This window comes from Mus caroli, unplaced genomic scaffold, assembly GCF_978045245.1.
Source record: "Mus caroli unplaced genomic scaffold, Mus_caroli_1 scaffold_2, whole genome shotgun sequence".
Lineage (NCBI taxonomy): Eukaryota > Metazoa > Chordata > Mammalia > Rodentia > Muridae > Mus > Mus caroli.
Genome location: NW_028227257.1, coordinates 147996117 through 148023724, shown reverse-complemented (window position 1 = coordinate 148023724; position 27608 = coordinate 147996117). Strand labels below are relative to the sequence as shown.

Here is a 27608-nt window from a genome sequence, read left to right as displayed (position 1 = left end):
CCGAGATGAAAACAGAGAGGGAAAGTGCCTCAGCCAGGGCCTCATAGCCCTGTGGGTAGAACTGGGACTTGAACCCAGAGCCTGTCCTTGCAGGCCCATGTGGCAGTGGAGCCCTTGCTGTGGGGTGTATCCTGTCCACCTCTCAGTCCGTCTGTCCAGCCTGAGGTGGCTGTGGTCAGCCCCTGGTCTGCTTGACTCACCAGGCCATTAGTGGAGGAGCTGAGGCCAGTATCTTGGTTTGCTCCCAAAGCAAGGGCTGAGATTTTCATTAAGGCCTTAGGGCATCTAAGACCTACCTGCCTGTTTTAGCCCAGGGAGGATCAACAAGGGAGGGGATCTCCAATAGGCAGGAAGGTGCCCTGCCAGCCTTGACTACATGGGAGCAGGTAGGGGGCTAGGCCAAAGGCTACTCTTTCTGATCTGACACCCACAGATGCATGACCTTGGGGAAATCTCTTGGCTTTTCTGAGCCTAGGTGTCCTCATCTGTAAAAATGGCCCAGCCCCCTTTACTCTCCCCTGGGCCTGGGCAGGGACCTAGAAAGTAAGGCTGGAGCCCCACAAAGCCACCATGTCTCGGTGTGAAATGCCCCTGGGGATGGGAGACTCTGGACAGGCTTTGAGGGAAGTAAGATTTAAAACCAACTTCCTGCTGGCCTGGAATGTGGTTCACTGGTGCTGTGCCCACCTGGTGTGCATGAAGCCATAGTCCAGTCCCCAGCGACAGAAAAAACAAAACAACAAAATACCACTTCTAACCTGGTACGGTGGCACAGCTTGGTAACACCAGTACTTGGGAGGTAGGAGAATTATCTCAAGTCTGAGGTCAGCCTGGGCTCCATAGTAAGTTCTAGGCTAACCTGGGCTACGTGGTGAAGCTCTCTTCATTCAAAGAAACAAACTCTAATTCTTCCCCCCAGACTGTGTGCCTCAAAACCATGTGCGCTGGGAACCCTGTGTAGGCACACACAGGGAACTCTGGGAATTCCATAGCAGGATTGACAGGTGAGGTGTCTCTATGGGTCACCCTTGACCATGACCAAGGGGTAGCCCTTGATGGTTCCAGCTGTGTCAAGACTCATGTGGCTCTGTAGTCAACTGGCTCAACCGCAAGACTGGGGTCTTCAAAACTTGTCCGTATGCACACGGGTATGCGTGCACACACACACTGAGAGAGAGAGAGAGAGAGAGAGAGAGAGAGAGAGAGAGAGAGAGAGAATGAAAACAAGAACACTTTATTTGTTCTGGACCACTGTCCAGGGAAATGGCCTTTCCAGAGCTTGGTGGAGCACCCTCCCTTCTTAGACATGGTCTAGAGACCAATGCCTGCAGCCCTGGTGCCCTGAGGCTACCTGACATGGTTCTGTATTCTCCAGCTGCCCTCAGGGTGACAGAGAACCAGGCAGGAACCCTGGGACTACCCACATGGGGCCCAATTTAGTTTTGGCTGCTTCCCAGAGGAGTGATCTTCCCTGAGCCTCCCCTCGTAACCTGGATAGTGGGAATTTGTATGTAACACATTCCCCTGGGGCCAGCCGAAAATCTGTGTGCTGGAGGCAGAGACAGGTAACCCAGCGTCTGTGTGAGGTGAGGCCACATCTGAGGGATAGTGCTGGCAGAGGGGAGCAGAGATGAGACACCCAGCCCAGGTTGGGGTGATCAGGGGAACCTGAGAGCGCATACTGGGGACACACACTCACACGGCCCTATTTCCTTAACTCCTATTTTATCAGGTCTTTGGGCTTCTTTCTTTCCCTTCCTTCCTTCCTTCCTTCCTTCCTTCCTTCCTTCCTTCCTTCCTTCCTCCCTCCCTCCCTCCCTCCCTCCCTCCCTCCCTCCCTCCCTCCCTCTCTCTCTCTCTCTCTCTCTCTCTCTCTCTCTCTCTCTTTTTGGTTTTTCGAGACAGGGTTTCTCTGTATAGCTCTGGCTGTCCTGGAACTCACTTAGTAGACCAGGCTGGCCTTGAACTCAGAAATCCGCCTGCCTCTGCCTCCCGAGTGCTGGGATTAAAGGTGTGCGCCACCACGCCCCGCTTGCAAGCTGAGCACTGTTATAATTAAGACTAGCGTTTTTGGTGCCCTGTGCTGTTATGACCCTGCCCATGTCCTGCCGGATCTGGCCCTGTGAAGGGGCTCTGTGATGCCTGGTTTCTAAATGAAGAACCCGAGGGTCTGAGAGAGCTGGGCAGCCCACACCTCACTCTCACCCAGCCGCTGGCAGCTGGAAGGCGGGCCCATCAGTTTTCAGGTCCCCACGGCTCCACGAGCAACAGTGTCTGGGGCTGAGTCAGTGCACGAGGGTGGATGAAAATATGCAACCTGGTGGGTGAGGCCAACCCGCACCCATAGACGGCCCCACCCAGGCATCTGGAGCATTGTACTAGCCTCAGGTTCTGGACCAGGGTCCGTGAGGTTGTCTCTCTCTCATCAGGCAGGGCCACAGCCTGCCTCTCCACTGCCCTCTGAGGTTCTGTGGGCAGTGGTCAGAGCCCACTCAGGCCCTAAGTACTCCCGTCTTCTGTGGTCTAGTGAGTCTGTCACCCTTTCTGGTTCAGGGTAATCTTCAAGGTGGTGAGTTGGCCTGGAAAATCCTACTTAGTGTCTGCCCCAAACCTGTGCACTGGGGTGTCTCCAGAGGCCCGGAGGAGATTTGAAGCTGATGTGGGCAGGTGTGGAGAGAGGTCTGCTCTGGGCTCTAGGTGCCACCTGCAGGTACCCAGGCTGGATGCTGAGTCATGGAATCCTGACTGGAGCTAGCTGTGTGAAGCAGGGAGACAAAAGCAGGAGCTATGTGATCTCAATACTCAGGAGGGCAAAACAGGTTGCTATGAATTTCAGGCCATCCTGAGCTACATAGTGAGTTTCAGGCCAGCCTGGGCCACATAGCGAGTTTCAGGCCATCCTGGGCTGTTTCAGGCCAGCCTGGGCTACATAGCGACTTTCAGGCCATCCTGGGCTACATAGTGAGTTTCAGGCCAGCCTGGAATATACAGTTAGACACTATCTCTGAAGGGTTGCTAAGTAGCATTTACGGGGTTGGCACTATGAAGAGCCCCTAAGGAAAGGGCTTGGGCTTGGGTTCCAGAGCCCAGTAGACAGGGAGGTGAGGAATTTTCTAGGCCCATGGCACCTACTCACACCTTCTCCTATGTGCCCTTGAGAGGCTTAAAGTCTAGGTTAGAGCCCCATGGAGTGTTGCTGACCCTTGAGGTCCTCTTTGCCCCCCAAATCTAAAAATCTTCATCCTTTGTGCTTTAGGGGCGCTTCCTTAGTTCCAATCGCATGCTAGTTCTTTTCCAGCTGACTGGCACATCTCCAGAGTGTGCCTGTGGCCTTCCCTGCCAAGGCTCTTGCGTGACTCTGTCCACCACTGTCATCCTCTACCCACTTTCCTGGGGTGGTGCCAACTCACAGATTATCACGCTTCCTGCCACTTGCTTGACACTGTCCTTGGGTTCTGTCGTTGTCCCCCACACATTCTTATCTTTGCTCCATAACTGTTTGGCCATTAGTGTACCCCCTAGATCCCTACCCTGGGGTTAGCAGCATGTCAACAGTAGCCCTGGGGGTGCAGGTCCCATGGTCATCTCCCACCCTTCCCCAGCCTTAACTATCCCCAGAACAACCCCGTGCTCTCTGAGGGACTGACTGGTTGTTCCTCAGGCTTTTCACAAACAGGCGCTGCAAATGCATCCTTTCTCCCCCCAGATCAGAATCTAGCCAGACACGACCTCATTCCAGAGAAGCCTGCATGGCAGGCTGGCTTTGTGGAGTGGTGGGTGAGCTACCCCCAGAATGCACACCCCTCTCTCCTGTCACTGAGGTAGGCTTAGGGGTTCAGACTGGAGACTGAGCGTGGTAATGTCAGGGTGAGCCCTGGGTTCTCCCTGGCCACCAGTTCCTGGCTGGGTCCCAGGGTTACACCCCAGTTCCATCACCCACTTTCTGTGTGACTTTGTACCAATGACAGAACTTCTGTGGGTCTCAGTTCCCTTCTCTATAAAGTGGCCATGACATGGGACCCGCCTCACAAGCCCACTGAGAGAGTCTTCTCATTGTCTTAGGCCACTGACTCTGGGAACCTGCAGATGATCGGGGGTCCAGATGAAGGACCGGGTCTTTAGATAGAACTTGTAATCCAAGATTGTCAGCGAAGGCAGGGTGGTCTGTCCTTGCATTTAGCCCTCTCAGTGGGTGGGGAAACTGAGGCAGGAGTGGAGCTTCATAAACCCCAGGGTGAGATCCATTTTTTTAAAAGATTTATTTATTTTATGTACATGAGTACACTGTCGCTGTCTTCAGACACACCAGAAGAGAGCATCGGATCCCATTACAGATGGTTGTGAGCCACCATGTGGTTGTTAGGAATTGAACTCAGGTCCTCGGGAAGAGCAGTCAGTGCTCATAACTGCTGAACCACCTCTCCAGCCTCCAGCTTGAGGTTCTAATGGAGCTTTTTAGGATCAGGAGGCTCCTCTTCTGAGCCCTCTTGTTGTCTCAGTTTCCCCATCTGTAAACAAGGACATGCAGGCAGGATCAAACTGAGAGCCTGCTGCCTGCTGGGCCTGTTCTGGAAGCCACAGACCCACCCTTCTCTGTTGTGAAACCAGATAAGCAAACAGCTAGGAGAAGCAAGCTGTTGGGTTGCTGGACCGGGGCCGTAGCCCATTGTGGAATGTGTAGCGAACATGGACGGTCTCTGGGTTTGACCCTGACTCATGAGCAGGGCTTGGTGGCACATACCTGAGGATGAGGAGTTCAAAGCCATCTTTTGCTTTGTAGAGAGTTAGAGGCCAACCTGGCTTCATGAGATCTTGTCTCAAAAGAAGGAGACAAAGAGGTTAACTTGGTAGATAAATTCGAGATGTGTGTTTGAATCACGAGTGAATGACTCCAGTGTTTGAAAGTGAGGCCCTCCACCCCAAGGCTTGAGCCTGCTGCCTCTCCGTTATCTTTCCTTTTCACAGAGAGGAGTCCTTGTTCAGCCCATGAGACTGTTACCCTCCATCTGTCACAGGTTTGCCAGTTGCTCCCACCACAGCCTGGCATTTTTCTGTCCTGGGAGAATTGGTTTGTGCTGGCTAGTCCTGCCACTGCATGGTTAGCTGCTTGCTCACCTGCAGGGTATCCTAGGTGTGAGCACGCAGCCACACCTTAGGGGCCCTGGCCCCACTCACCACACCCCTGTCTACCCAGGGGAAAAAGCAGTCTCGCCCACTTGGTGCTGGTTTGGTCACTGGTGAGGCTAACTCTCTCATAGGCCTGACGGGTGTGGTTTTCTGTGACGGCCACTCACCAGCTTTCCGTCAGGAATGGGTACCTACCTCGTACAGGCAGCTCATGACCAAAGCCCTCGTCTGGCGTGCGAGAGAACAAGGTGACCAGCCCCGGTTTGTGTGAAAGGATATTTGTGCTTTGTGTGGACGGTTTTTCAGGCGGGACTTGCAGGCCTGATTCCCCAGGTTTCTGTGGCAACCTCACACTCTCGTGCATCCTTCCCTTTCAGAGAAAACCGAGAAGATCCTCACAGAGTTCCTTCGCTTCTATGAGGACCAGTATGGTGTCTCCCTCTTCAATAGCATGCGCCATGAGATCGAGGGCACCGGGCCACCGCAGGCACAGCTGCTCTGGCGCAAGGTGAGAGGCATAGAGAGGGTCCAGCCTGGGCTCTGTACCCCTTCTGCTATGGGCCTTTGTCTTCTCTGGGCCTTAGTTTCCCTATGCTGCTGGTTTGGTCTCTAAGGGCCTTCATAGGTTGAGGATAACACCCCTCACTTGCTTCCTAGTCTCCACTACCAGTGCCACCCCTACCCCACTGCCAGTGCCACCCACCCCCACTGCCAGTGCTACCCTCCCCCACTGCCAGTGCCATCCCTCTCACACTGCTAGTGCCACCTCTACCCCACTGCCAGTGCCATCCCTCCCACATTACCAGTGCCACCCCTCTCCCACTGCCAGTGCCACCCACCCCCACTGCCAGTGCTACCCTCCCCCACTGTCAGTGCTACCCCTCTCCCACTGCCAGTGCCACCCACCCCCACTGCCAGTGTCACCCCTCTCCCACTGCCAGTGCCATCCCTCTCATACTACCAGTGTCACCCCTCCCTCACTGCCAGTGCCACCCACCCTCACTGCCAGTGCAACCTCTCCCCCACTGCCAGTGCAACCCCTCCCCCAATGCCAGTGCAACCTCTTCATTGTCACAGCTACATTCTGTAGTCTTGACAGCTCAGGCTACACACCTGTCAAGAGAGATGTGACAAAACCCTTGTCCTGCTTCCTCCCATCCAGTGTGGAAGTGGCATGGTCCCTGCCTTACAGAGCCATCGACACTGTCCCAGGCCACATGCTCTAGGTTCCCTCCTGGCAGGACTGGGAGAGCAGATGCTCTCCCCGACCTCATCATTAATATAATAATAATTATCCTGTTATTAGCATTAGGCCTAGGTTTGCTGAGAACGCTGCCTGGATCTACCCTGGGGTGTCAGTGTGGCCTGGAGTGGGGACCCTTGTGACAGGCCTGGAGGTGACAGGGCTTGGGTGAGGTCAGGAAGGAAACAGTGGGTTTGGCTGCTGAGTTACCCAACTTAAGGCAGAGGGTAGGTAAGTGGCTGGAATTCTACCCTGGAGCGCTCTGCAGGGAAGTTTTGCTGCTGACTCTGCTGGCGGCAGGGTCAGGTGCTAAGGCTGCGTGGTCTTTATAGCTCTACAAACCGCTCAAGGTGACAGCCAGCTATGGCTGTTTACAGGATAAGATAGGAGCTGGGAAGATGACTGGCTGACACCAGACACCAGAATCTCAACTGGTCTGGAGAAGGCTGCTTCAGCAAGGCCCCGGGGGGTGGGGAGGGGTTGACTGTGAGATGGGATTGACAGACAGAGGGAAGGGACTGACAGACAGAAGGAGTCTTTATGTACAAAAAGTCCCAAACTTAGCCCAGTGACTCTGGAGGCAGACAGAGCTGGCTTAGATTCCTAGCCTACGATCCTTTCTCCCCCATCTCAGCCTGCCCTGGGAGGAGAGAAAGGCTGGGATGTTTGTCTCCGATCTGAGTGTCATGACTGACTGTAGAGAAGGGGTGTTTGGATATGGCCGCTCTCAGGCCTGGCAGGTGTCCCCCTGCACCTGTAATTCAGCCCAGATGAGCAGGGCCTCGGCTACTTCTCCTATCTAGAATGAAGGTCACAGGCAAATCCAGTGTGGTGGCACAGAGTAAGCCCTAGGCTAAGGAGGGCTATATCCTAAAACCCTGTTTTAAAAGAACAAAACCAAACAAAAACAAACAGTTCAGGCAGCCCGGTTCCCAAGAGCCCAGGGCGAGTGGGAGCTGGTGCTGTGTTAAGCATTTTCTCTGTGTTTGGCTTGTCATGTGCTCACAGGGCTGTGTGCTCATCCCGTCAAACAGGCTATGTAGGCAGATCAGTGGCCTGAAGGTGCTCTTGGTCCCTGAGAGGTCCTTGGTGTCTCATGAGCCTGACCACCACGTGAAGTCATGGCACCGATAGAAGGGAAATCGCATTAGTCACCAGAACGATCACAGTCATTTTCTAAAGAAACAATCATAGCCGTCATAAGAGCAAGTGGGTCTGGGTGTGAGGTGGCCGGCCTGTGATCCCAGCACTCAGGAGGCCGAGGCCAGAACAGCGCAAGTTCAAGGCCAGTCTGCTGTAAACTCACCTCACACCCCAGCAAGCAAAGCAATCGATAGTTGTTTTGTGATGAACAGTTTCTTTCAGTCTCTTGTCTACTCCCTGCTCTGAGGGTCACTGGGGCACCGAGGGGCTAGGGTTGGGGCTGAGGCTGGGGAGTCGCTTCTCTGGCGCCTGTGAGGGGCGGCCAGGCTGGCCCTGAGTTGTGGGGTCTGAAATATTTTGGACCTTCTGCAGGCCTTCTGCTCAAAACAGGACTCTGCCATTTGAAAAATAACCAAAACCCAAAACCCAAAAACCCAAACCAATTTTCCCCTTTTGAGATAGGGTCTTATGTAGCCCAGGCTAACCTCAAACTCCATTTGTAGTAGAGGATGTCCCTCTGCCTCTACCTCCCTCCTGAATCTAGGATTACAGGCTTGCTTGTAACACCTCAGTTTACCTTTGAAGAAAAATCTTCAAAATAAAATCTAAGGCAGCAGCCAGGCAGCCTGAGGAAGGTGGCTCAGGATCTGGGGGGGTTATGCTTGGTGGAAGGGAGCAGAGTCTGTCTTCAAAGGCTCAGGCATTGCCTCTGCAGTCCCTGTAAGGTCCCAGTCCCGGGGGCCTTCCGGTTCACCAAACAGATGCCCAGCTGAGCTAGCGGGGCGGGGTCTTTCCAGGGTGTTAGGGAAACCCTGGCTGCTCTTTCTAGAAAAGACAGATTGGAGGGCTGGGTTTCAGAAGTCTAAATATAGACCACCAAGTGGGAGTCTCCGCTCTTGGGCAGAACCCGCGGTGGGGGAGGGGAGCAGACCCTTTTTTTTTTTTCCTGTAAATATTTTCTTCTGGAGAGGAAACTGGTCTTGGGTTCTATTGTTTGAGCACAATGGGCTCTCCTTTTAGGAGGGCAGCTTTCCCCTGAGGAGCAGCAGGGGGCAGCTAGGGAAAGGGGCCAGGGAAGAAGGCAGGAGGGGCCCCTGCATTCTCAGAGGCCTCAGAGCACTGGCACAAACTCACAGTTTTCCCCCCATCGATACATACAGCACTCGTCCATTTTGTAACTGGTACCGTGTTTATCCTAGAATAAACAGAACTTGTCCAGAATTGGCAATCTCTGGATTTTTCTGGCTCCCATAGTCCATTGCAGCTTCTGTCCCTCCCTCCCAGAAGCTTCCGTGATCTCGGTAGCTTCAGCTTCGGCCCCCACCCTTGGGGTAAAGACATTGGACCTCCAGTGTCCAGATCAGACCGGAAGCTGGGAGTGCTGGAGTGCGTCTCCTGCACTTGGCGGGTTCCTGGTGTGGCCACTCTTTGTCTGCACGCAAGTGCTTTGCCTGGTGCCTGCCTCCTCCTTGTCAGCTACCGTCCCTAGTTTACAGATGAGAGAACTAGCTGCTGCCGTCCCCCCGCATCTTTGTGGGGTTTCACAGGACTGTCCCAGCGTGTCTACAGCGCACACAGGTCTCCTCTCTGCCTGGATGCTGGCCTAGCATCTCTGCCTACCCAGACTCTGGCATGCCAGCTTGGCCAAGCTGGGAGCTCTGGATACAAATTCAAGTCTTCATTGAGCTGAGGGGAAACTGAGGCCCAGAGCTGGGCAGAGGCTTTCCCAGGCATTAGGACCATCCAGTGTGGCCTGTGGGTGTTGTCTCCAGCTAGGTGAAAGCCCTGGGTAACAGTGGCAGGTGGCTAGGGGAAGCAGCCTGCTGCCCGGTTCCCTCCCCAGGACCCCTAGTCTGGCATGGCTGTGAATGAATGTCCAGACTGGGTTCCACTCTTACCCTATTTGAACCCTGAGTGAGCACCTCACTGCCCTGAACCTCAGGCTTCCATCTGTGCAGTGGGTACAGTGCAGTCTTGCTTCGGAGTCCTGACGAGGCCAGGGATGTGGTGGTGGTGGTGGTGGTGGTGGTGGTGGTGTGTGTGTGTGTGTGTGTGTGTGTGTGTGTGTGTGTGTGTGTGTGCTGCGTGAGGAGTTATATAACACAGGCACTGATGGCTGTGCTCCCACCTTGTTGGGACCGCCCCTGTTCCCTCCTGCCCACAGGTGCCCCTGGATGAACGCATCATCTTCTCCGGAAACCTTTTCCAGTACCAGGAAGACAATAAGAAGTGGAGAAACCGCTTCAGCCTGGTGCCCCATAACTACGGGCTGGTGCTGTATGAGAACAAAGTGGTGAGTCCGGGGTGAGCCAGCCACCCTTCCCCACGCTCCTGGTGGCCGCCCACCCTCCTCCAGGCTTACATAGCTATTTTTTTTAACTTTTGAAAAAAATTTAATTTATTTTTATTTCATGTACATTGGTGTCTTGCCTGCATATGTGTCTATATGAGGGCATCAGATCCTCTGGAACTGGAGTTACAGACAGGTATGAGCTGCCATGTGGGTGCTGGGAATTGAACCCAGGTCCTCTGGAAGAGAAGGTAGTGCTCTTAACCACTGAGCCATCTCTCCAGCCCACTTACCTAGTTCTTACTCAGCAACCCCCATTCCACCGTCTGAGGCTCCGGACGCCACACCTTCCCCTTCATGCCTACCACGGGCCATCTCTCCATGGAAGTTCTAGGACCAAAGCAACCTTTCTGATCCTTCTGCATTTCTCCAAGTCTGCTTGGCCTAGGGCTCCCCTCTCAGTCATTTCATCCTGTGTCCAGCTGTCTGTCCTCTCAGTCATTTCATCCTGCGTCCCGCTGTCCTCCTCCTAAACCCTCCTTGAGATCACTGCTCTCTGGTCACTGCCAAGCACTAAAAATCCCTGCATCACCACAGAGCCCACCCTCTGCCTGCCTCAGTCTCCTTCCCGCCTCTCCCAGACCCGGCTCCTTCTGCCAGTGCCGCGCAGTCTGGCCCTCTGTGCCATCTCTGGACGGGGTTCCTGAAATCTCCCCAATTCTTCATGCCCTGATATGTCTGAGAAGAGATGGGGACTGACCGTGACTTGCCTTTGCTTTGGGCCCCTCCAGGAAGTCCCACCTGGTTATATTACAAACTTTATTTCATCGGCCAAACACTTGTCCAGCGCCGCCCTACAGGCAGGCCTGTCTGACCTGTTTCCGAGCAGATCTGTCTGCCCCCAGTGAGCAGAGTTCCCTCCCCGTTGTATCAAGGAGAGCTGCATACTCAGAGTCTCCTTTGAAGCACTGTGATGCTCAGAGCCTAGACATTTGGAGCCAAGGCAGTGGACAGAGACCTTGGGTTCTGGGGACAGCCCTGGTTCATGGCCAACATCTACTTCCTATCAATGTGAACTGGAAGGAGCCACCTCCTGGGAAACGAAACATGCAGTGTCCCCAGCACAATGTAGACGCTGGTCACAGAGGTATTAGTGACAGCCATCAGTGTCACTAATAAGCAGCTGCCCCAGCATGGCTCCTTACATGCTAAGGCACTGCGCTGAACATTTTATGTGGCTGCTCCTCCTTCATCTAGTACCCACCCCCAAACCTTGAACCAGTAGCTGAGTAGCCCGTGGGGCCAGCTGGAAGTGAGGTTTGTGCTTGACAACATTCTGAACCTTGAGGCCCCATTTCTCTTGCTCTCTTCAGGCCTATGAGCGACAGATACCACCCCGGGCCGTCATCAACAGCGCAGGCTACAAAGTTCTCACCTCTGTCGACCAGTATCTGGAGCTCGTCGGCAATTCCCTGCCAGGTAAAGAACCAGTGGTCTCCAGCCATCCTGTCCTGTGTAGGCCTAAGGATTGGCCAGGGAAGGGGATGACCTGAGCCCGTGCTTGGGCGCCATTCTGCAGCGCAGCCAGCGGGGCTTAGAATGTCTACATATCTCTTGAACAACCCGAGCCCCCAAAGAGGAGACTCGAAGGCCTGCAAGGTGGAGTTGGCCCCAGGTTGTGTATAGATAGGGTCTAGACCTAGACTCGGTTGGCCCAGGGAAAGATGATGATAACTCTGCAATGCGTTGCCAAGGGTTTCTTCCTGTTCTTCTCAGCCTGCTGAGGCTTCCAGAGGCTTACACAGTCCCCACCTGGGATTTGGGACTGAAGCTTATGTGGCAGTAGATGCTCTGTAGGGACCCAGCTTCCTAGGTTCCAGGACTGTGTCTCAGTTCTTTTAAGCCCCTCCTCCTCTGACATCAGGTTCCTCCGCATCAATTGAACCCTGGCGCTGAGGGAGCCCGAGGGCCTCGGGTGGGCTGTGTGAGCAACTACCCTATCCCAGCCACCCAGAGCTGGGCCATGCACAACTGTTACTGTCATATTACTGACCACAGCAGTGAGCCCAGGGCCTGTTATCTTGCTGGATCTAAAATATCCCTGAGAGCCAAAGAGATAGAGAAAAATTCCTTTGTATTTATTTTGTTTGCCCACATGCCTCCCTTCTTCCCTGGATATTTAAACCACCAGCTTGGCCTCTGCCATTGAAATTTGAAGAGAAGTTTAACAATGTAACGAGCCTGATCGTGTCATAGTGTCTTACACACGAGCAAGGTAGATGTCACCTGTTTCCAGTTCTAGGAAAAGAATCCGCACTGATGCCGGGTTTCTCAGTTACTCTGGCTGGGCCATGGGGTCAAAATGAAGGCGAGCTGCTTCCTTGCTGATGTGACGTCCCCAGGACAGGGTGTCTGTCTTCTCTAGGCCTGAGCCTAGACCTCAGCGCAGCTGTTCACATCTCTCTACAGGGACCACATCGAAATCAGGCTCCACCCCCATCCTTAAGTGCCCAACGCAGTTCCCTCTCATCCTGTGGCATCCTTATGCCCGACACTATTACTTCTGCATGATGACAGAAGCGGAACAGGACAAGTGGCAGGCGGTGCTTCAGGATTGCGTTCGACACTGCAACAACGGTGAGACCCCAGCAGGCGGCAGTATTTACTAATGTGCTGGATGGCGACACCTAGTGGTTGCGTATGGAATGGCTAGCTTGCTCTAGGATCTGCTCACATTTTTCCCTGCTGAGGATGTAAGAAACTCTTGATTATCACTCTTAATCTTCTACCTTGATGAAATACTTTTTTGTTGCCAAGGAAACATTACAAAACTGTTCTCAGAACGCTGTGACTGTTGATCCCATGGACTCCCAATCCCAAAATCATTTTGATTTTGCCACTTTTCTTTTTTTTTTTTTTGAGACAGGGTTTTTTTCTGTATCCTTGGCTAGAACTCACTGTGGACCAGTCTAGCCTTAAACTCACGGAGATCCGCCTGCCTCTGCCTCCTGAGTGCTGGGATTAAAGGCATGCACTGCCACTGCCTGGATTTTGCCACTTTCTAGCAATTGATGTTAGGAGACTATAGTTACTGTTGTTTATGTGTCTTTCCTTTCAGGGTACTGTAGTCCACTGTGGCGGGGAGGGCATGGTATGTGTATGAGGCAGCTGTTCACACTGCATTTATAATCAGAAAGCAGAGAGCAATGGACGCTGCTCTCTGCTCCCTTCTTACTCAGTCTGGAAGCCCAACGCATGGGGCGCCACCCAGATTTCGGAGACTCTTCCTTCCACCTTAGCTAGCCTACTCTAGAAACTTCCTCTCAGATGTGCCCAGAGGTTTGTTTCCACGGTGATTCTAAACCCTGTCACACTTACAACCAAGGTTAACTTGCATGGAGACTGGCTTCCCTCTTGGGTTCTAAGTAAGACAGTGATAAGTGTCCCTGTGGACTTGAGGGTAATGTAGCATGAGTCTGCTTGTGATTGGTCAAGATTTTTTTTTTTTTAATATTTTTATTACATATTTTCCTCAATTACATTTCCAATGCTATCCCAAAAGTCCCCCATAGCGCCCCCCACTTCCCTACCCACCCATTCCCATTTTTTTGGCCCTGGCATTCCCCTATATTGGGGCATATAAAGTTTGCAAGTCCAATGGGCCTCTCTTTCCATTGATGGCCGACTAGGCCATCTTTCGATACATATGCAGCTAGAGACAAGAGCTCCGGGGTTCTGGTTAGTACATCATGTTGTTCCAACAATAGGGTTGCAGATCCCTTTAGCTCCTTGGGTACTTTCTCTAGCTTCTCCATTGGGAGCCCTGTGATACATCCAATAGCTGACTGTGAACATCCACTCCTGTGTTTGCTAGGCCCCGGCATCGTCTCACAAGAGACAGCTATATTTGGGTCCTTTCAGCAAAATCTTGCTAGTGTATGCAATGGTGTCAGCGTTTAAAGATTTTTGTTTTTTATAGCTGGATATAATGGTTTCTGGAGGATCCCTGTGAATTCCAGAGCTAGCCTGGGCTATGTAGTGTTTCTAGGATAGCCTGGGCTACACCAGGATCCTGTCACATTACCCACCAAAATATTTCTTATGATGTAGTTTCCTTCTTTACACATGGTAATCTAGAAAGGCCCCTCTCTCCTCCCTCATTTGTAAACCTATGCTCTGACCCTTCGGCTCACTCATGCGTTCCGCTAACATTTATGGCCTCTATTCTGAGCTGATGAAGGAAGAGCAAGGCACACACGCTACCCACATACAGCCAGCTGTGTGATGGAGAGACAGATGGGGCACAGATGAGTGACCAGGATGGTGTTCGTTTATTTTTTTGAGACAGGGTTTCTCTGTGTAGCCCTGGCTGTCCTGGAACTCACTTTGTAGACCAGGCTGGCCTTGAACTCAGAAATCCACCTGCCTTTGCCTTCCGAGTGCTGGGATTAAAGGCATACACCACCATGCCCGGCTCAGGATGGTGTTCTTTGTGCTGGGCACTGGGGGACGTGTTGGGGGAGGTGCTGCCCTGAATGGAGGGAGGAGGTGAGGGGGTAGGCTCCACTGTGGAGGTGATGGATAGGCGAGGTTGGGCAAGTGCTCCCCAAAAGAGGCTGTGGCCCCCATAAAGGGTGGCTGGGAACAGAGACAATACTCTGTGTGTGTGTGTGTGTGTGTGTGTGTGAGAGAGAGAGAGAGAGAGAGAGAGAGAGAGAGAGAGAGAGAGAACGCAACAGAGACAGAGAGAGACGAAGTGAGGCTGGAGGGGAGCCGTCAGGCCAGGTCTGGAAGGGCCTTCTAGAGTTCTGAGGAATTATAAACGTTTAGGCTTGCCCCACAGTGTGAGGTAGTGAAGGCCTTTCTGCCCTGTGCTGCTGATGTGGTCCCAGAGGCAGAGGGAGGCCCAGAGCGGCTTTACCTTGCTCTCAGGCACAGCTCTACCTCGTAGTGAGGGGAGCGTGGGCACCTGACTGAACCCAGTTCACCCCACCTCTCTACAGAGGCCTCCACCCTCTGGCATCTGTCCACTGGGAGGCAACCGGCTCTTCAGCCAGGCCAAGCCCTGCCACCTGGGCTGGGCCCTGCCCTGCTGCCCACAAAGAGCTCCTGTTTCCAGGTCCCTGGGGCTGTGGCTCTGGCTCAGGCTGCTTGGCCTGGGACACCCTCCTTCCTTGCTGGCCCATGAGTCCTCTGAAGGTTCCCAGGGCTGCTGGCTTACCTGCTGTGATCGAGTAGGGGACCCTAGGTCAGGTAGGGGAAGGGTGAGGACAGGACTGAGTAGGGAGGGGACGCTGTTCAGTTCCCCATGGGATATTACAGTAGGGACTGGGAATGGAGGTGTGTGTGGAGGGGATGAGCTGGCTCAGAGCTGTGAGCCTCCAGTCTGGCACACAGCAAGCTGGAAGGTTCTGTGTGTCCTGGGCTGGAGTGGACACATAAAAGACTGTGACAGAAAGTCCCACCCCCAGGCCAGCTCTCTTTACCCCCTGCAGGAACTGACAAGGCCAGTTCCAGGCATGGCCCTTCCCTCCACCCCAGGACTGTGAGAGAGTTTTCTGCTTCCTCCACTATTGAGACTGGGCCTGGAATTCATGGGGCCTGGAATTGCTCAGTCCTGGCCCTGCCAGGAAGTGGGGGTGGATGGGTCGGGAAGGAGGCCAAGGTGGGTGGTGGCCAGCCTGGCTAGGGCCCCCTTCACACGCTGCATTCCTGGAGCAGTGGGGGTGTCAGGAGGCAGCGGGGCACTCACTCTTGTCCTAGGCCTGGTGTCCATGTCCTGCTCCGTCTTTGGCTCTGCCTAGACTAAGGAGGTCCTGGGTTCCAGCCCCATTTAACTAGCCCTCGCCCCCAGCCATGTGCTCGCAAGTCAGTGGCTTTGCCCATCCTAGCCTCAATTTGAGACAGAGGTTTTTTTAAATTATTTTTTGAAGATGTATTAATTTATGTATATGAATATACTGTTGCTGTCCTCAGACACACCAAAAGAGGGCACTGGATCCCATATAGATGGTTGTGAGCCACCATGTGGTTGCTGGGAATTGAACTCACCTTTGGAAGAGCAGTCAGTGCTCCTAACTGCTGAGCTGTCTTTCCAGATGTCCTGATATTTGTGACAGTCTTGATACTTAACCTGGACTGGCCTTGAACTTGCTGTATTCCTCCTGCCTTGACCCTCCCCCCTCACCCCCTCAGTGCAGGCATGATACACACCACCACCAGACACACTGTACATGTGCTCGAATCTCAGTTTCTTTGGAGCTGAGCCTAGCCCCCATCCCACCCCATTCCCCCTCTAAGGATGAAATGGGCTGATGCAAGTGAAGTTTCAGGCCGGGCCTGGGTGGCTTACACAACAGAAATGTGCTTTCTTCTAGTCCAGTAGCCTGGAGAGGACCAGGTTGGTGTCTGCAGCAGGCTCATTCCTCCGCTGAACACACTGGTTTTTCTTTTTTCTTTTTTTCTGAGGCAGAGTCTTGTCCAGGCTGGCCTCAAACTTCTATGTTCAGAGTGATCATTCTGCCTCAGGTCTCTGTCAACTCAACACCAAGACTACATAGTGAGTCTGCTTCCAGTAGACCATCCATCCCCTCCTTTCTGGGAGAGGTGTGATGGCTCAGATGGGAGCAGCGTGGTGAGTTCCAGGCCATTCTGGGCTAAGGCTGTCTCCAAAGCAAGCGAGGGAGCGAGCACAGGACAGCCTCTGTGAATGAAGTTTTGCTGTGCGAGCCCAAGGATCTGAGTCTGGATCCCTAACACCCACATCAAAGTCTGACGCAGACGCCAGGGGCTCCCTGGCCAGCCAGCCTCGCTGAAATGGACACCAGGTTCAGTGAGAGACTGTCTCAAAACATAAGGTGGAGGGGCTGAGACAGCTCTGTGGTTATGAGCACTGGCTGCCTTCCAGAGGGCCTGGGTTCGATTCCCAGCACCCACATGTCCAGTTTCCTATGGTACCTAGACATACATGCAGGCAAAATGCTCATACACATAAAATTAAATTAAATTTAAAAATAAGAAATAAGATGGAGGGGCTGGTGAGATGGCTCAGTGGGTAAGAGCACCCGACTGCTCTTCCAAAGGTCCAGAGTTCAAATCCCAGCAACCACATGGTGGCTCACAACCACCCACAACGAGATCTGGCGCCCTCTTCTGGAGAGTCTGAAGACAGCTACAGTGTACTTACATATAATAAATAAATAAATCTTTAAAAAAAAAAAAAGTAACACAAAAATTAAAAAAAAAAAGAAAGAAAGAAAAAGAAATAAGATGGAGGGCTGGTGAGATATCTCAGTGGGTAAGAACACCCGACTGCTCTTCCAAAGGTCTGGAGTTCAAATCCCAGCAACCACATGGTGGCTCACAACCATCCGTAATGGGATCAGACTCCCTCTTCTGGAGTGTCTGAAGACAGCTACAGTGTACTTACATATAATAAATAAATAAATAAATAAATATTAAAAAAAAAATAAGATGGAGAATGGTAGAAGACACTTCACATTGACCTTTGGCCTCAACATGGACATACATGGATGAGTGAAAGCATACACATGCATTCACACACATACATACACACACATACATACATACACACATATACATACACATGCATACACACACACATAGACACATATACATACAGATACACACATATACACACATACATATATGCACATACATACACATATACACACAGACATATACATACATACATATGTACATACATACATATACACACACATATGCACACTAAAACAAATAAATTTGAAGCTGGGCAGTGGATAATCCCAGGTCTCTGGAGGCAGAGGCAGAAACAGGTGGATCTCTGTGAGTTTGAGGCCAGTCTCTTGTCTACAGAGGGAGTTCCAGGACAGCCAAGGCTACACAGAGAAACCCTGTCTTGAAAAACCAAAAATAAAATCAAAATTTCCTTTTTCATGAAGATATCGGTTTAACTAGATGTGGGCTCAGCCTGACCTCTTGGTTGAGCTTTGCTCTTAGGAAAGATGAGTTGTTCTAAATTCAGCCCTGTTCTGGGGTGCGTTGCCCGTGAACACAGCAGGCTCACAAGTAGCTGATTGTGCAGAATGGGGAAGGCCCTTAGTTGGGAGCATCCCTGTTGCTGCCCTGCCCATTGTGCTGCCCACCAAGCCACTCTCCCTTGCTGGGGCATCCTTGGCCTGCACGCTTGCTTGCTTTGTTGCATCTTCCTTGCTACACGCAGGATGGAAATTTCTAGCCTTGGTAATTTATATATTGCCAGATCTCCCAGACAGAGCTCAGACTCCAGGAGAGCGTGTCCTTCTGAGAGCCTGCCTGGGGCTTCCTCTCAGGCCCACATTGGCTGCCCTGACTTGGTACTACTTCTGCTGATACACCGCTGCTCTGCCCCGAGCCTCACCCTGTGGGTCCTCTAATGCAGGGATGGGTGCTGTTGGCTCTGAGTCTCTGGGTCCCGTGGTAGAATATCCTCTGGCTCTGACAGACAGTGATTCCTGTGGGTGGCTGGCTGTGGGGAAGGGAGGGGCTCTTTTCTGTGGGGTGACTCAGCCTGTTGTCACTGCAGTGGGCGCTGCGGCTTGTGACGCATGAGCTGCAGTTTCTCCTTCTTGGGTTCCGGGGACACCGTGGTCAGAGGCACGTGGCTAGGCTTAGTGCAATAACCATCCTCTCTCCCTACTTGGATTTGGCTGCTTCCCGCCTCTTGCTTCCTCTTGTTTTCCTAGCTAGGTAATAAACAACTTGTTTATTTACTCTCCTGCCCTGTGACACAGGCTACCATCACCACCAGTAGCAACAGCAACGTAGAAAAAGCATTTTTTTTCCTACTTGTTAGCACTGGTCACGCTCCCAATTTTCTCTCCCATCCTTCTTTCCCACCCAGGAACTGAACTCAGGACCTTGTGCAGATTAGACACACCCTGCCACTGGGCTGCAGCCCCAGCCCTTCAGTCAGTAAAGTTTTAGCATCTGTACATATAAGGTGCATAGACAAGCCAGACCCGGGGCCCATTTCTAAAGAGAAATGGCTCCTCAGCTTCCAATAGAAAGTGCACTTGAGGGGCTGGGCATGCGGCTCAGTGGTAAAGTGCTTGCCTGACATACTCAGGGCCCTGGGTCCCATCTCCAGGACCTCAAAAAACCAAAACCACACAAAGTGTTATTCAAGAGGCCCTGGTGCCATCCTTCTGGACTTCCTATAGCTCACTGTCTGCACATTGCAGCTCAGAGGTCCCTAGAGCATGTTGGGGGGCCAGGATAGGGCCATTGTTCCCATAAGAGCAAACTGAGGCTCTTTTGGGGTTCAAGGTCCAAAAAGCTGTGCACGGGTCAGGTCCAGCCCCCAGCCTACTTTTGCAGCAAGGTGTGTTGACAAAGAAAAGCTCTGTTGTTTGCAACCTGGATGTTAGGTCTAGCATTGGGACAGAGGCCGTCTGGCCTGTGCAGCTGGAAATATTTATCGTCTGTCACACCACGGGAGGGTCACAGGACACGAATGCAGCCACATGTGGGGAGCAGGGCTAGAATGTGGGTCTCAGGTGTCCTAGAGCTATGCTGTGCAGTCTCTAGGGCCGGATGGCTTTTCTCACCTCGTTTGGCTGTTCATTACTCTCGGCTGTTTTTCTGTGGGGTGGGCTAATGGCTGTGCTGGGTCAGGGTGGTGGTATCTTGGAGGAAGAAGGTGATTCGGAGAGTGATGGGAAGCAAGCGTTGCCATGGTGCTGTGCGTGCCCTGGCTGGGTAGTGTTGGCGGACGACAGGATGGCCCTTTGCTGACCCTTTCTCTCCTTCTGTCCTGGGCAGGGATCCCGGAGAACTCAAAGGTGGAGGGCCCTGCATTCACAGATGCCATCCGCATGTACCGCCAGTCGAAGGAGCAGTACGGCACCTGGGAAATGCTGTGTGGGAATGAGGTGCAGGTGAGGTCAGAGGGCCGTGTGAGGGGTCCTTGGGAGTCACCCTGGGGCCTAATAGGTAAGGCTGCATCAGAAGTGGGGCTCTAGGGTACAGCAGGTTTGGGAAGAGATGGGAAGAACAGATTTGGGTAAATTGGAACCCCTGTTAATCTGTCCACTCGTGTCCCTGAGTCCCGGAGGGCAGGGCAGTTCTGGACAAGATGGCCACAGCCCCCTTCCTCAGTAGCTTTGCCTCACAGGAGACCAACAGCACAGGCAGACACCTGTAGGATGTGCTTAGGAGATAGCTCCACAGAGGAAAGTCCTAGTGTGGCTGGAGAGATTCAGAGAAACAAGCCAGATGGATGGACAGGCACTAACCCTGCTCCTTCTCCTGTCTCTCGGTCCTAGATCCTAAGCAACCTGGTGATGGAGGAGCTGGGCCCAGCGCTGAAGGCAGAACTTGGCCCACGGCTGAAGGGAAAGCCTCAGGAGAGGCAGCGACAGTGGATCCAGGTGTGTGGGCCTGGGACCCCTTGGTGGGGTACATGGGTGTTGACAGGGAACATCCGGCAGTCCCCTGGCACTGACACCTCCATTGTCCCCGTAGATCTCGGACGCTGTGTACCGCCTGGTATTTGAACAGGCCAAGGTGCACTTTGAGGAGGTGCTGTGTAAGCTGCAGCGGGCCCGGCCAGCCATGGAGGCAGTCATTCGCACCGACATGGACCAGATCATCACCTCCAAGGAGCATCTGGCCAGCAAGATCCGAGGTAGGTGGGTCAGAAGCCACTGGCAGATGCTTGCACACAGCCAGCCCTCCGGGGCCAGGCCAGCTTCCCCACAGTGCGATCCTTCACTTGCCTGCCTATTATTCTGCTGAAGAATCAGAGTCAAATCCATGACCGTCCGACTCCTGCAGATTCTTCTCTAAGTTTTACTTCTGCAAACCCAGATTTGATTCTGGCAGTGCTGGGGATCGAACCTAGGGCTTCACTCACTCTCATCCACACTTGATGAGCACTCTGTCAGCGAGCTGTGGCTCTAGTCTCCTTTACGTTTGAGACAATTTCATACATGCGACCCAGGCTAGACTTGAATTTGTGATCCTCCTGCCTCAGCCTCCCGAGTTCCTAGGGTGACAAGCTTTGGACACTAGGCCCAGATTTTTTTTTTTAAAAAGATTTATTTATTTATTATATGTAAGTACACTGTAGCTGTCTTCAGACACACCAGAAGAGGCTGTCAGATCTCATTACGGGTAGTTGTGAGCCACCATGTGGTTGCTGGGATTTGAACTCAGAACCTTTGGAAGAGCAGTCAGTGCTCTTACCCATTGAGCCATCTCGCCAGCCCTAGGCCCAGATTTTGAATGTGGAGATTTTTGTCTTTGAGGCTCAAACCTCTGTCAGGTCTGATGACATGTCACCCTGGTGGACCGTCATGTCACCTTGGGAATACCTAGCTTCTTCTCCAGGTGGCATATGCGCCCTTCATCACCCACATTGTGTTTCTTTGACACTGTGCCAGCGGGTGGTGGCTTGCGGATGGTGATTGTGGGTCAGCCACATGCACTGGGAGTTTAGTGGGATACTAAGAGTTGATGCTTACTGTGTGTTATAAGCATCATCTGGGCAGAAGCGGGGTGGACTTCAGAGTGCCCTCTGGGTAAAACATGCTGGGGTTGGCATGTTCTGAAGAACTGGCTGGAAAGAGCCAGGCCACCCCCTCCAGCGCAGGGTCAGCTTCCACAAAGCTCACCGGATCCACTGAGGCATCTGTGTTACAATTCTTTTCCTTTCTTCCTTTCCTCTCCCCCTTTCTCGCCAGGCCAGCTTCAGACTTGTAACTCTAAATATGTAGTGGAGGATGGCCCTGGACTTCTAATTCTCCTGCCTCCACTTCTGGAGTGCCGGGATGGCAGATGCACTTCTTCTGCTTTGATCTGTTGTCTTTATTGATCCCTCTCTGAGGATGGCATAGCCATGGGCTGGGATGATGGGGTGGGGTGGATTGTGTCCCAGGCTCTGCCACCAACGAAATTTCTCTCCCTCCCCATACAGCCTTCATCCTCCCCAAGGCGGAGGTGTGCGTGAGGAACCACGTCCAGCCCTACATCCCGTCCATCTTGGAGGCTCTGATGGTGCCCACCAGCCAGGGCTTCACCGAGGTGCGGGATGTCTTCTTCAAAGAGGTCACAGACATGAATCTGAACGTGATCAACGAGGGTGGCATTGACAAACTGGGCGAGGTGAGACCTGGGCTTGGGTCTGGTGTCCCCCAGAGCATCTGCTGTGTGTCTCAGGGTGGGCTGCCCTTTCTCGGCATCTACAGAGACCAGAATCCAACAGGGATCTGTCGCCTAGAGGAAAGAGTGGGTATTTTTACCGTGTACCATCAGTCTTTATGGAGCAAGATGAAAATGGCTTATACAGAGAGGGAATGGAAGAAGGAGGTGGGGAGGGCAAGCTTCAGGTGTGGTCTGCATCGTTTACAAGCCACACACCTCATACAGTGTGTCTGTCCTATGGTTCTGCTGACCCAGCTCTCCGGGTGAATGTCTTTCTTTTTCTTATTTTTTTTTTTTTGGTTTTTCGAGACAGGGTTACTCTGTGTAGCCCTGGCTGTCCTGGAACTCACTTTGTAGACCAGGCCTCAAACTCAGAAATCCATCTGCCTCTGCCTCCCAAGTGCTGGGATGGGCACCGTTTCCGGGAGGCCATCCCTGGTTAGGTATGGCCTGGGCTGGTGCCAGGCCAGGCAGTATGTGGGTATGTGGGGGCTGTGTGCTCACCCATGTGGCCCTGCTCCCTACAGTACATGGAGAAGCTATCCCAGCTGGCATACCACCCCCTGAAGATGCAGAGCTGCTATGAAAAGATGGAGCCGCTGCGGCTTGATGGGCTGCAGCAGCGATTCGACGTGTCTAGCACTTCTGTGTTCAAGCAGCGAGCCCAGATCAACATGCGAGAGGTGTGTCCCCTGAGCCCACACCCCACTAGCTGCCTTCCATGCCTCCCTAGCACCAGGAGAGGGAGACCTCCTGCCCCATGCTTCCCAGAACACCCGTGTCTCTTGCTCACTTAGCTGCCCATCAGGTCTCCTTAGGATCCAGCCCTTCCCCCAGGAAGCTGTCCTTGCCACCAAGTCTCTTGCTGGGATTTCTGCATTCAGGCAGACACCTGTATCTAGATTCCCAGAGAGCACACAAGCTACAGACCACCCCTGATTCCTCTGCCACGGGCCTAGGATGGGCACTGGCCGGGGATGCAAGAAGAAAGGGTCTCATGAACTCTGCTGTATGCCTTGTAGCAAATGGACAATGCTGTGTACACCTTCGAAACCCTCCTGCACCAAGAGCTGGGGAAAGGACCCACCAAGGAGGAGCTGTGCAAGTCCATCCAGCGGATTCTAGAGCGTGTGCTGAAGGTGAGCCCGACTCCATTGGGCTGGGGTCTACATGGCCAGCCAAGCCCAGGGCTGAGCGGCCAGCCGCCATCCCCAGGAAGCACTTGGCGCATAGGGTGCACGTGAGTGCTCCAGGCTTGGGTCTGACCCTCCTGCCAGCTGAGCCCCTGACCCAGGGTCCCTCCTGCCCTCCTCCCTGCAGAAATACGACTATGACAGCAGTTCTGTGCGCAAGAGATTCTTCCGAGAGGCGCTGCTGCAGATCACCATTCCCTTCCTACTCAAAAAGCTGGCCCCCACCTGCAAGTCGGTGAGTCCCCGCCTTGCCCTTAGCCCCTCAGGGAGCGGCTGGTGGTGCAGCCTCTGACCCTTCTCTGCCTGCTTCCCTGGCAGGAGCTGCCACGCTTCCAGGAGCTGATCTTTGAAGACTTTGCCAGGTTCATCCTGGTGGAGAACACGTACGAGGAAGTGGTGCTGCAGACGGTCATGAAGGACATCCTGCAGGGTGAGCAGGGAGGGGCAGAAGAGACAGGCGGCAGAGAGAGGCCAAGACTCCAGGAGGAGGCTGCGTCCAGACACTGGCTTCTCTGTGCCTTAGATTTCCTCTCCGGGTGGCTTTGCTGAGAGTGGTCAGAGTGGGACATAGTGGTCTGCCAGCTTGAGCTCTGGGCTTGAGTTATAGTTTTGCGGCAGGAAGGCCCGGAGCGAGGCAGGGCCCAGGAGGCTGTCTGGTTTGCCATGACGGTCCATGCTGAGTGCGCTGTGTCTCTTTGTTCTTGCAGCTGTGAAGGAGGCTGCAGTGCAGCGCAAACACAACCTCTACCGCGACAGCATGGTTCTGCACAATAGTGACCCCAATCTACACCTGCTGGCTGAGGGCACACCCATCGACTGGGGCGAACAGTACAGTGATGGCGGTGACAGCGGTGGTGGTGACAGTGGTGGCAGCCCCTGCCCCTCTGAAACAGCCACACTCACAGAAAAGCGCAGGCGTGCCAAGCAGGTGATGTCCGTGGTCCAGGACGAGGAGTCGGGGCTGCCCTTTGAGGCTGGCGTTGAACCGCCATCACCTGCATCCCCGGACAGTGTCACCGAGCTCCGAGGCCTGTTGGCCCAGGACCTGCAGGCTGAAAGCTCCCCACCAGCCAGCCCTCTTCTCAATGGGGCTCCAGTCCAAGAGAGCTCCCAGCCCGTGGCAGTCCCGGAGGCCTCACCGCCAGCCTCACCCCTCCGGCATCTCCCACCTGGAAAGGCTGTGGACCTTGAGCCCCCTAAGCCCAGTGACCAAGAGACCGGAGAGCAGGTGTCTAGCCCCGGTAGCCGTCCCCCCATCCATACCACCACTGAGGACAGTGCAGGAGTGCAGACGGAGTTCTAAGCATGGCCTCCAGGCTTCTGTTGGACTCTGCACCAGGGCGCTCCTCCTTGGGCACCACAGCCTCACCTCTGGAGAGGGGTACTCCAGTTTGTGCCTTGTGGGAAAGGTGGCTGGGGTGGTGTGGCATCTCCAGGGGTCTGGCCTACCCAAGTCACTTTATGGGGTCCAGTACACCTGTTACTGCCCCGTTTTCTGTGGGCTGATCTCCAATGCTGGGTCTGGTTTTGAGGGTTTCCTCTTTGTGCAAGGGGTTGGGGAGCCCCTCCATCCCGCCCTCGTACTGTTATGGCGGCAGATGAAAGCAGTGGTGTTGTGACTCATGTATAGGAAGCTGGGAAGCTGTCATCTCACTCTGGGGCTCCTTGGGACCAAACGTGGCAAGGAAGAGGCAGACCCGGCCTCTGTCCCGCCCGCCCACTCCCTGCAGGTCCCAAGGTTAGACACTGGCCTCACTTTGCTGGCTACTGCTGTGGGAGGGCGGGGCTTAGGGGTCTTACAGGGGAGTGATTCGAGAGGTCAGAGGTCATGATGGAATGAGAAAGGCCCAGAATGTGTTAGTCTGTGCAGGGGAAGTGTCCTGAGGGGGGAGGGAGCTTGGGAGCGGCTAAGGCCAGGATGGCAAAGTGAAGGTAGCTGAAGTTGGAGTGTCTTGGGTGACCACTGTTCCTGATCATCTGGCTATCCAAACCTACTTTGGGCTGACAACTGCTCATGGGCAGGGCTTAGCTGTGGGCTGTTTCACTACGTGCCAGGAAGCTGGAAGGGCTCCAGAGGGACATTGAGGGCCATGACTCTCTGAGACACTGCTGACCATCCATGGCCTCTGCACCCGTCATCTAATCCTGACAATTCCAGACCCCTCTTCCAATGTCCTTGTGAGCCATTTGGGCTTGTCTTTCCCTCTTAGTCACAAGGGTCAAACCAAGAGTCAGTTAGATGACTCTCCCCGGACTCTGTCGCCAGAGTTGGGAGAACAAAGCAGAGACTGCTGCTCCAAGGCCCCCAGGAGGAGGTCCCTCCCAGTCCTGTGTCCCTTGTTCTGTGGACCTGCTCCCCAGACGCAGGCCTCAGACCCACAGGATGTGGCCGGTGCTCAGGGACACCCAGTCCCCTGCCCTCACTCCAGTACTGACTTCTTTCTGCGTTCTCTAGTGCCTTGGGGGTTTCCACCATCCTTCCAGATATGGTATGAAGAATCTATGCAAACTGTGTAAGCTTCTGCTCACCAATAAACGCTTTATTTAAAGCTCATTTCCTCATGTGCTGCTGGGGTGGGGGAGATCTGGGGATCCATTCATCCCAGATCTCTTGGGCTCATCATATGAGCTACCAGGCCCTGATCTGAGTGTGTTCCTGCACGTGTGTACAGGTACAAGTTCACATGTGCATGTGGAAGCCAAAGGCTTTCGGATCATTCCGCCTCGTGTTTTGAGATGAGGTCTCATTAGCCTGGAACTCACTAATTCATGACTGGTGAGTCCCAGGGTCTGCCGGCTTCAGCTTCCTCAGCACTGTGATTACATGTACTGGCCTGGCTCTGGGAGATCTGGGGATCCAGACTTCCAAATGACAACCAATGTATTGAGCCCTCTTTCTCTAACTCATTCTTACAATCCCCTATTTTAGAGGGGGAAACTGAGGCTCAGAGAGAAGGGGAGAGGCCACAGAGCTTTCAGGTGACTAGCCTCCTGATGGCTCATCAATCCCACGTGTCCACTATGAATGAGGGTGGCCTCCAGGCCTGAGCTAGGTGCCAATGTCTAGTTCCCCCAGAGCCAGTCAAGTAGTAATATTTGTTGAGCACATGCTGTAGGCCATACACACTATACTGGGGAGGGCAGAAGGGTGTCATGTCACATGGAACCCTTCACTACAGCTGGTGAGGGTGGGCTGCCCCTCTGAAAGTTAACATGCCTTCCAGTTGCCTCGGCAGCCCCCTCACCTAGGATAATCATCGCAGGGACACAACCTGTCCCATGAGCACAGGCTACTTATAAATAATGAGACCCTGTCTCTGGCTCTGTTCCCCTTGCCCTCTTTCAAGAGGGTGTTGCCTAATTCTGCACGGGGCAGTGTCTCTGTTGCCTTCCCTCTGACCCAGGTGCAGCAGCTCTGACCCTTTTCCCCAGAAGAGCTGCCCTCTCCCTGGACTCTGCCTACTCCTACCCCTCCCAAGTTCCCATGGACCTAGGGGTGACTCTGCAAGGGAGTCAGATTTACTGGTGCTCCTGTTTTGAATCAACCTGCCTATGTAGGCTAAGGATGCAGATATGGGAGGGTGACGTTCAGAAAGAAGCAAAAGGGTGCTGGGGAGTCTTGCACAACCCACCCCTTCCCAGAGACACTGGTGCACCTTAGGACGGGATGGCTGATACATTCCACAGATATGGACACCTCCAGGAGGGGCAGACAGCTGGGTGTAGCACTGAGGCTTGGCTAATAACATGGATTCCTGAGTCCTGCAGGGCCACCTCCCTACGCTGGACCTTGGCCCCGTGCCCCAAGGTTCCACCACCAGCAGATTTGCCCTGTCTTTTGTTCACTGTTCAGAATAGCAATGTCACAGGCCAGGAACATTCCACCTGCCTGCCTAGTGCTCAGAGCAGTGGGGGTCGGGGTGGCAGGTGGTGGGTGACAAAGGCCTGTGGCAGTCTTGCCCTAGTCTGGGAAATGAGGGTAGGTGGGAGTCCAGCAGTGGTGGAGATGGTGCCAAGGAAGGGCCAGGGCTGGTAGGTACTGTGCCTTCAGCTGCTGTGGTAGATCCGGAGGCGCTGGGAGATCTCCTGGCGGCACAGCGGGCAGGTGCGCAGAGGCTGGCAACACTGCTGACAGCAGCAGACGTGGCCACAGGTGAGGAAGACCATCTGGGCCTGCGGAGAGAGCAGCAGCAACATCGTGACCACTCAATTCTGGAGCCATGACCACATCACAGCCTCGAGAGATGCCAGCGGGTGTGAAAACCTAGTCAGGCCTGTTGGCAGTTTTGTACCTGTTTTTCCATGGATTATAATAGCATTCAAATATCTACAATCCAAAAGCTCTTTCCTCCAGTACATGCTAGGCTGAGTGCCCTGCTACTGAGCTGCCTCCACCCCCAGCTGGGATGCCAGGCGTGTACCGCTA

At 53.6% G+C, this 27608-nt stretch overlaps 2 protein-coding genes across 9 annotated transcripts in view; one reads left to right on the top strand and one right to left on the bottom strand.

The window, feature by feature from the left end:
- Window positions 1-25736, top strand: part of Niban2 (niban apoptosis regulator 2) — a 49977-nt gene extending 24241 nt beyond the window's left edge. Inside the window, exons 2-14 of the mRNA XM_021184392.3 lie at window positions 5505-5635; window positions 9678-9806; window positions 11177-11282; window positions 12273-12440; window positions 19608-19723; window positions 20111-20215; window positions 20310-20472; window positions 21763-21950; window positions 22517-22672; window positions 23012-23128; window positions 23310-23417; window positions 23501-23612; window positions 23890-25736. Of these exons, the coding sequence (XP_021040051.2) occupies window positions 5505-5635; window positions 9678-9806; window positions 11177-11282; window positions 12273-12440; window positions 19608-19723; window positions 20111-20215; window positions 20310-20472; window positions 21763-21950; window positions 22517-22672; window positions 23012-23128; window positions 23310-23417; window positions 23501-23612; window positions 23890-24485 (2195 nt within the window). The 3' untranslated portion in view covers window positions 24486-25736. The remainder of the gene's footprint in view (window positions 1-5504; window positions 5636-9677; window positions 9807-11176; window positions 11283-12272; window positions 12441-19607; window positions 19724-20110; window positions 20216-20309; window positions 20473-21762; window positions 21951-22516; window positions 22673-23011; window positions 23129-23309; window positions 23418-23500; window positions 23613-23889) is intronic.
- Window positions 25697-27608, bottom strand: part of Lrsam1 (leucine rich repeat and sterile alpha motif containing 1) — a 38258-nt gene continuing 36346 nt past the window's right edge. For all 8 annotated transcript variants that reach the window (XM_085835010.1, XM_021184380.3, XM_029473886.2 and 5 more), the window contains one exon: window positions 25697-27355. In XM_085835010.1, coding sequence (XP_085691136.1) covers window positions 27230-27355 — 126 coding nt within the window. In that variant the 3' untranslated portion in view covers window positions 25697-27229. The remainder of the gene's footprint in view (window positions 27356-27608) is intronic.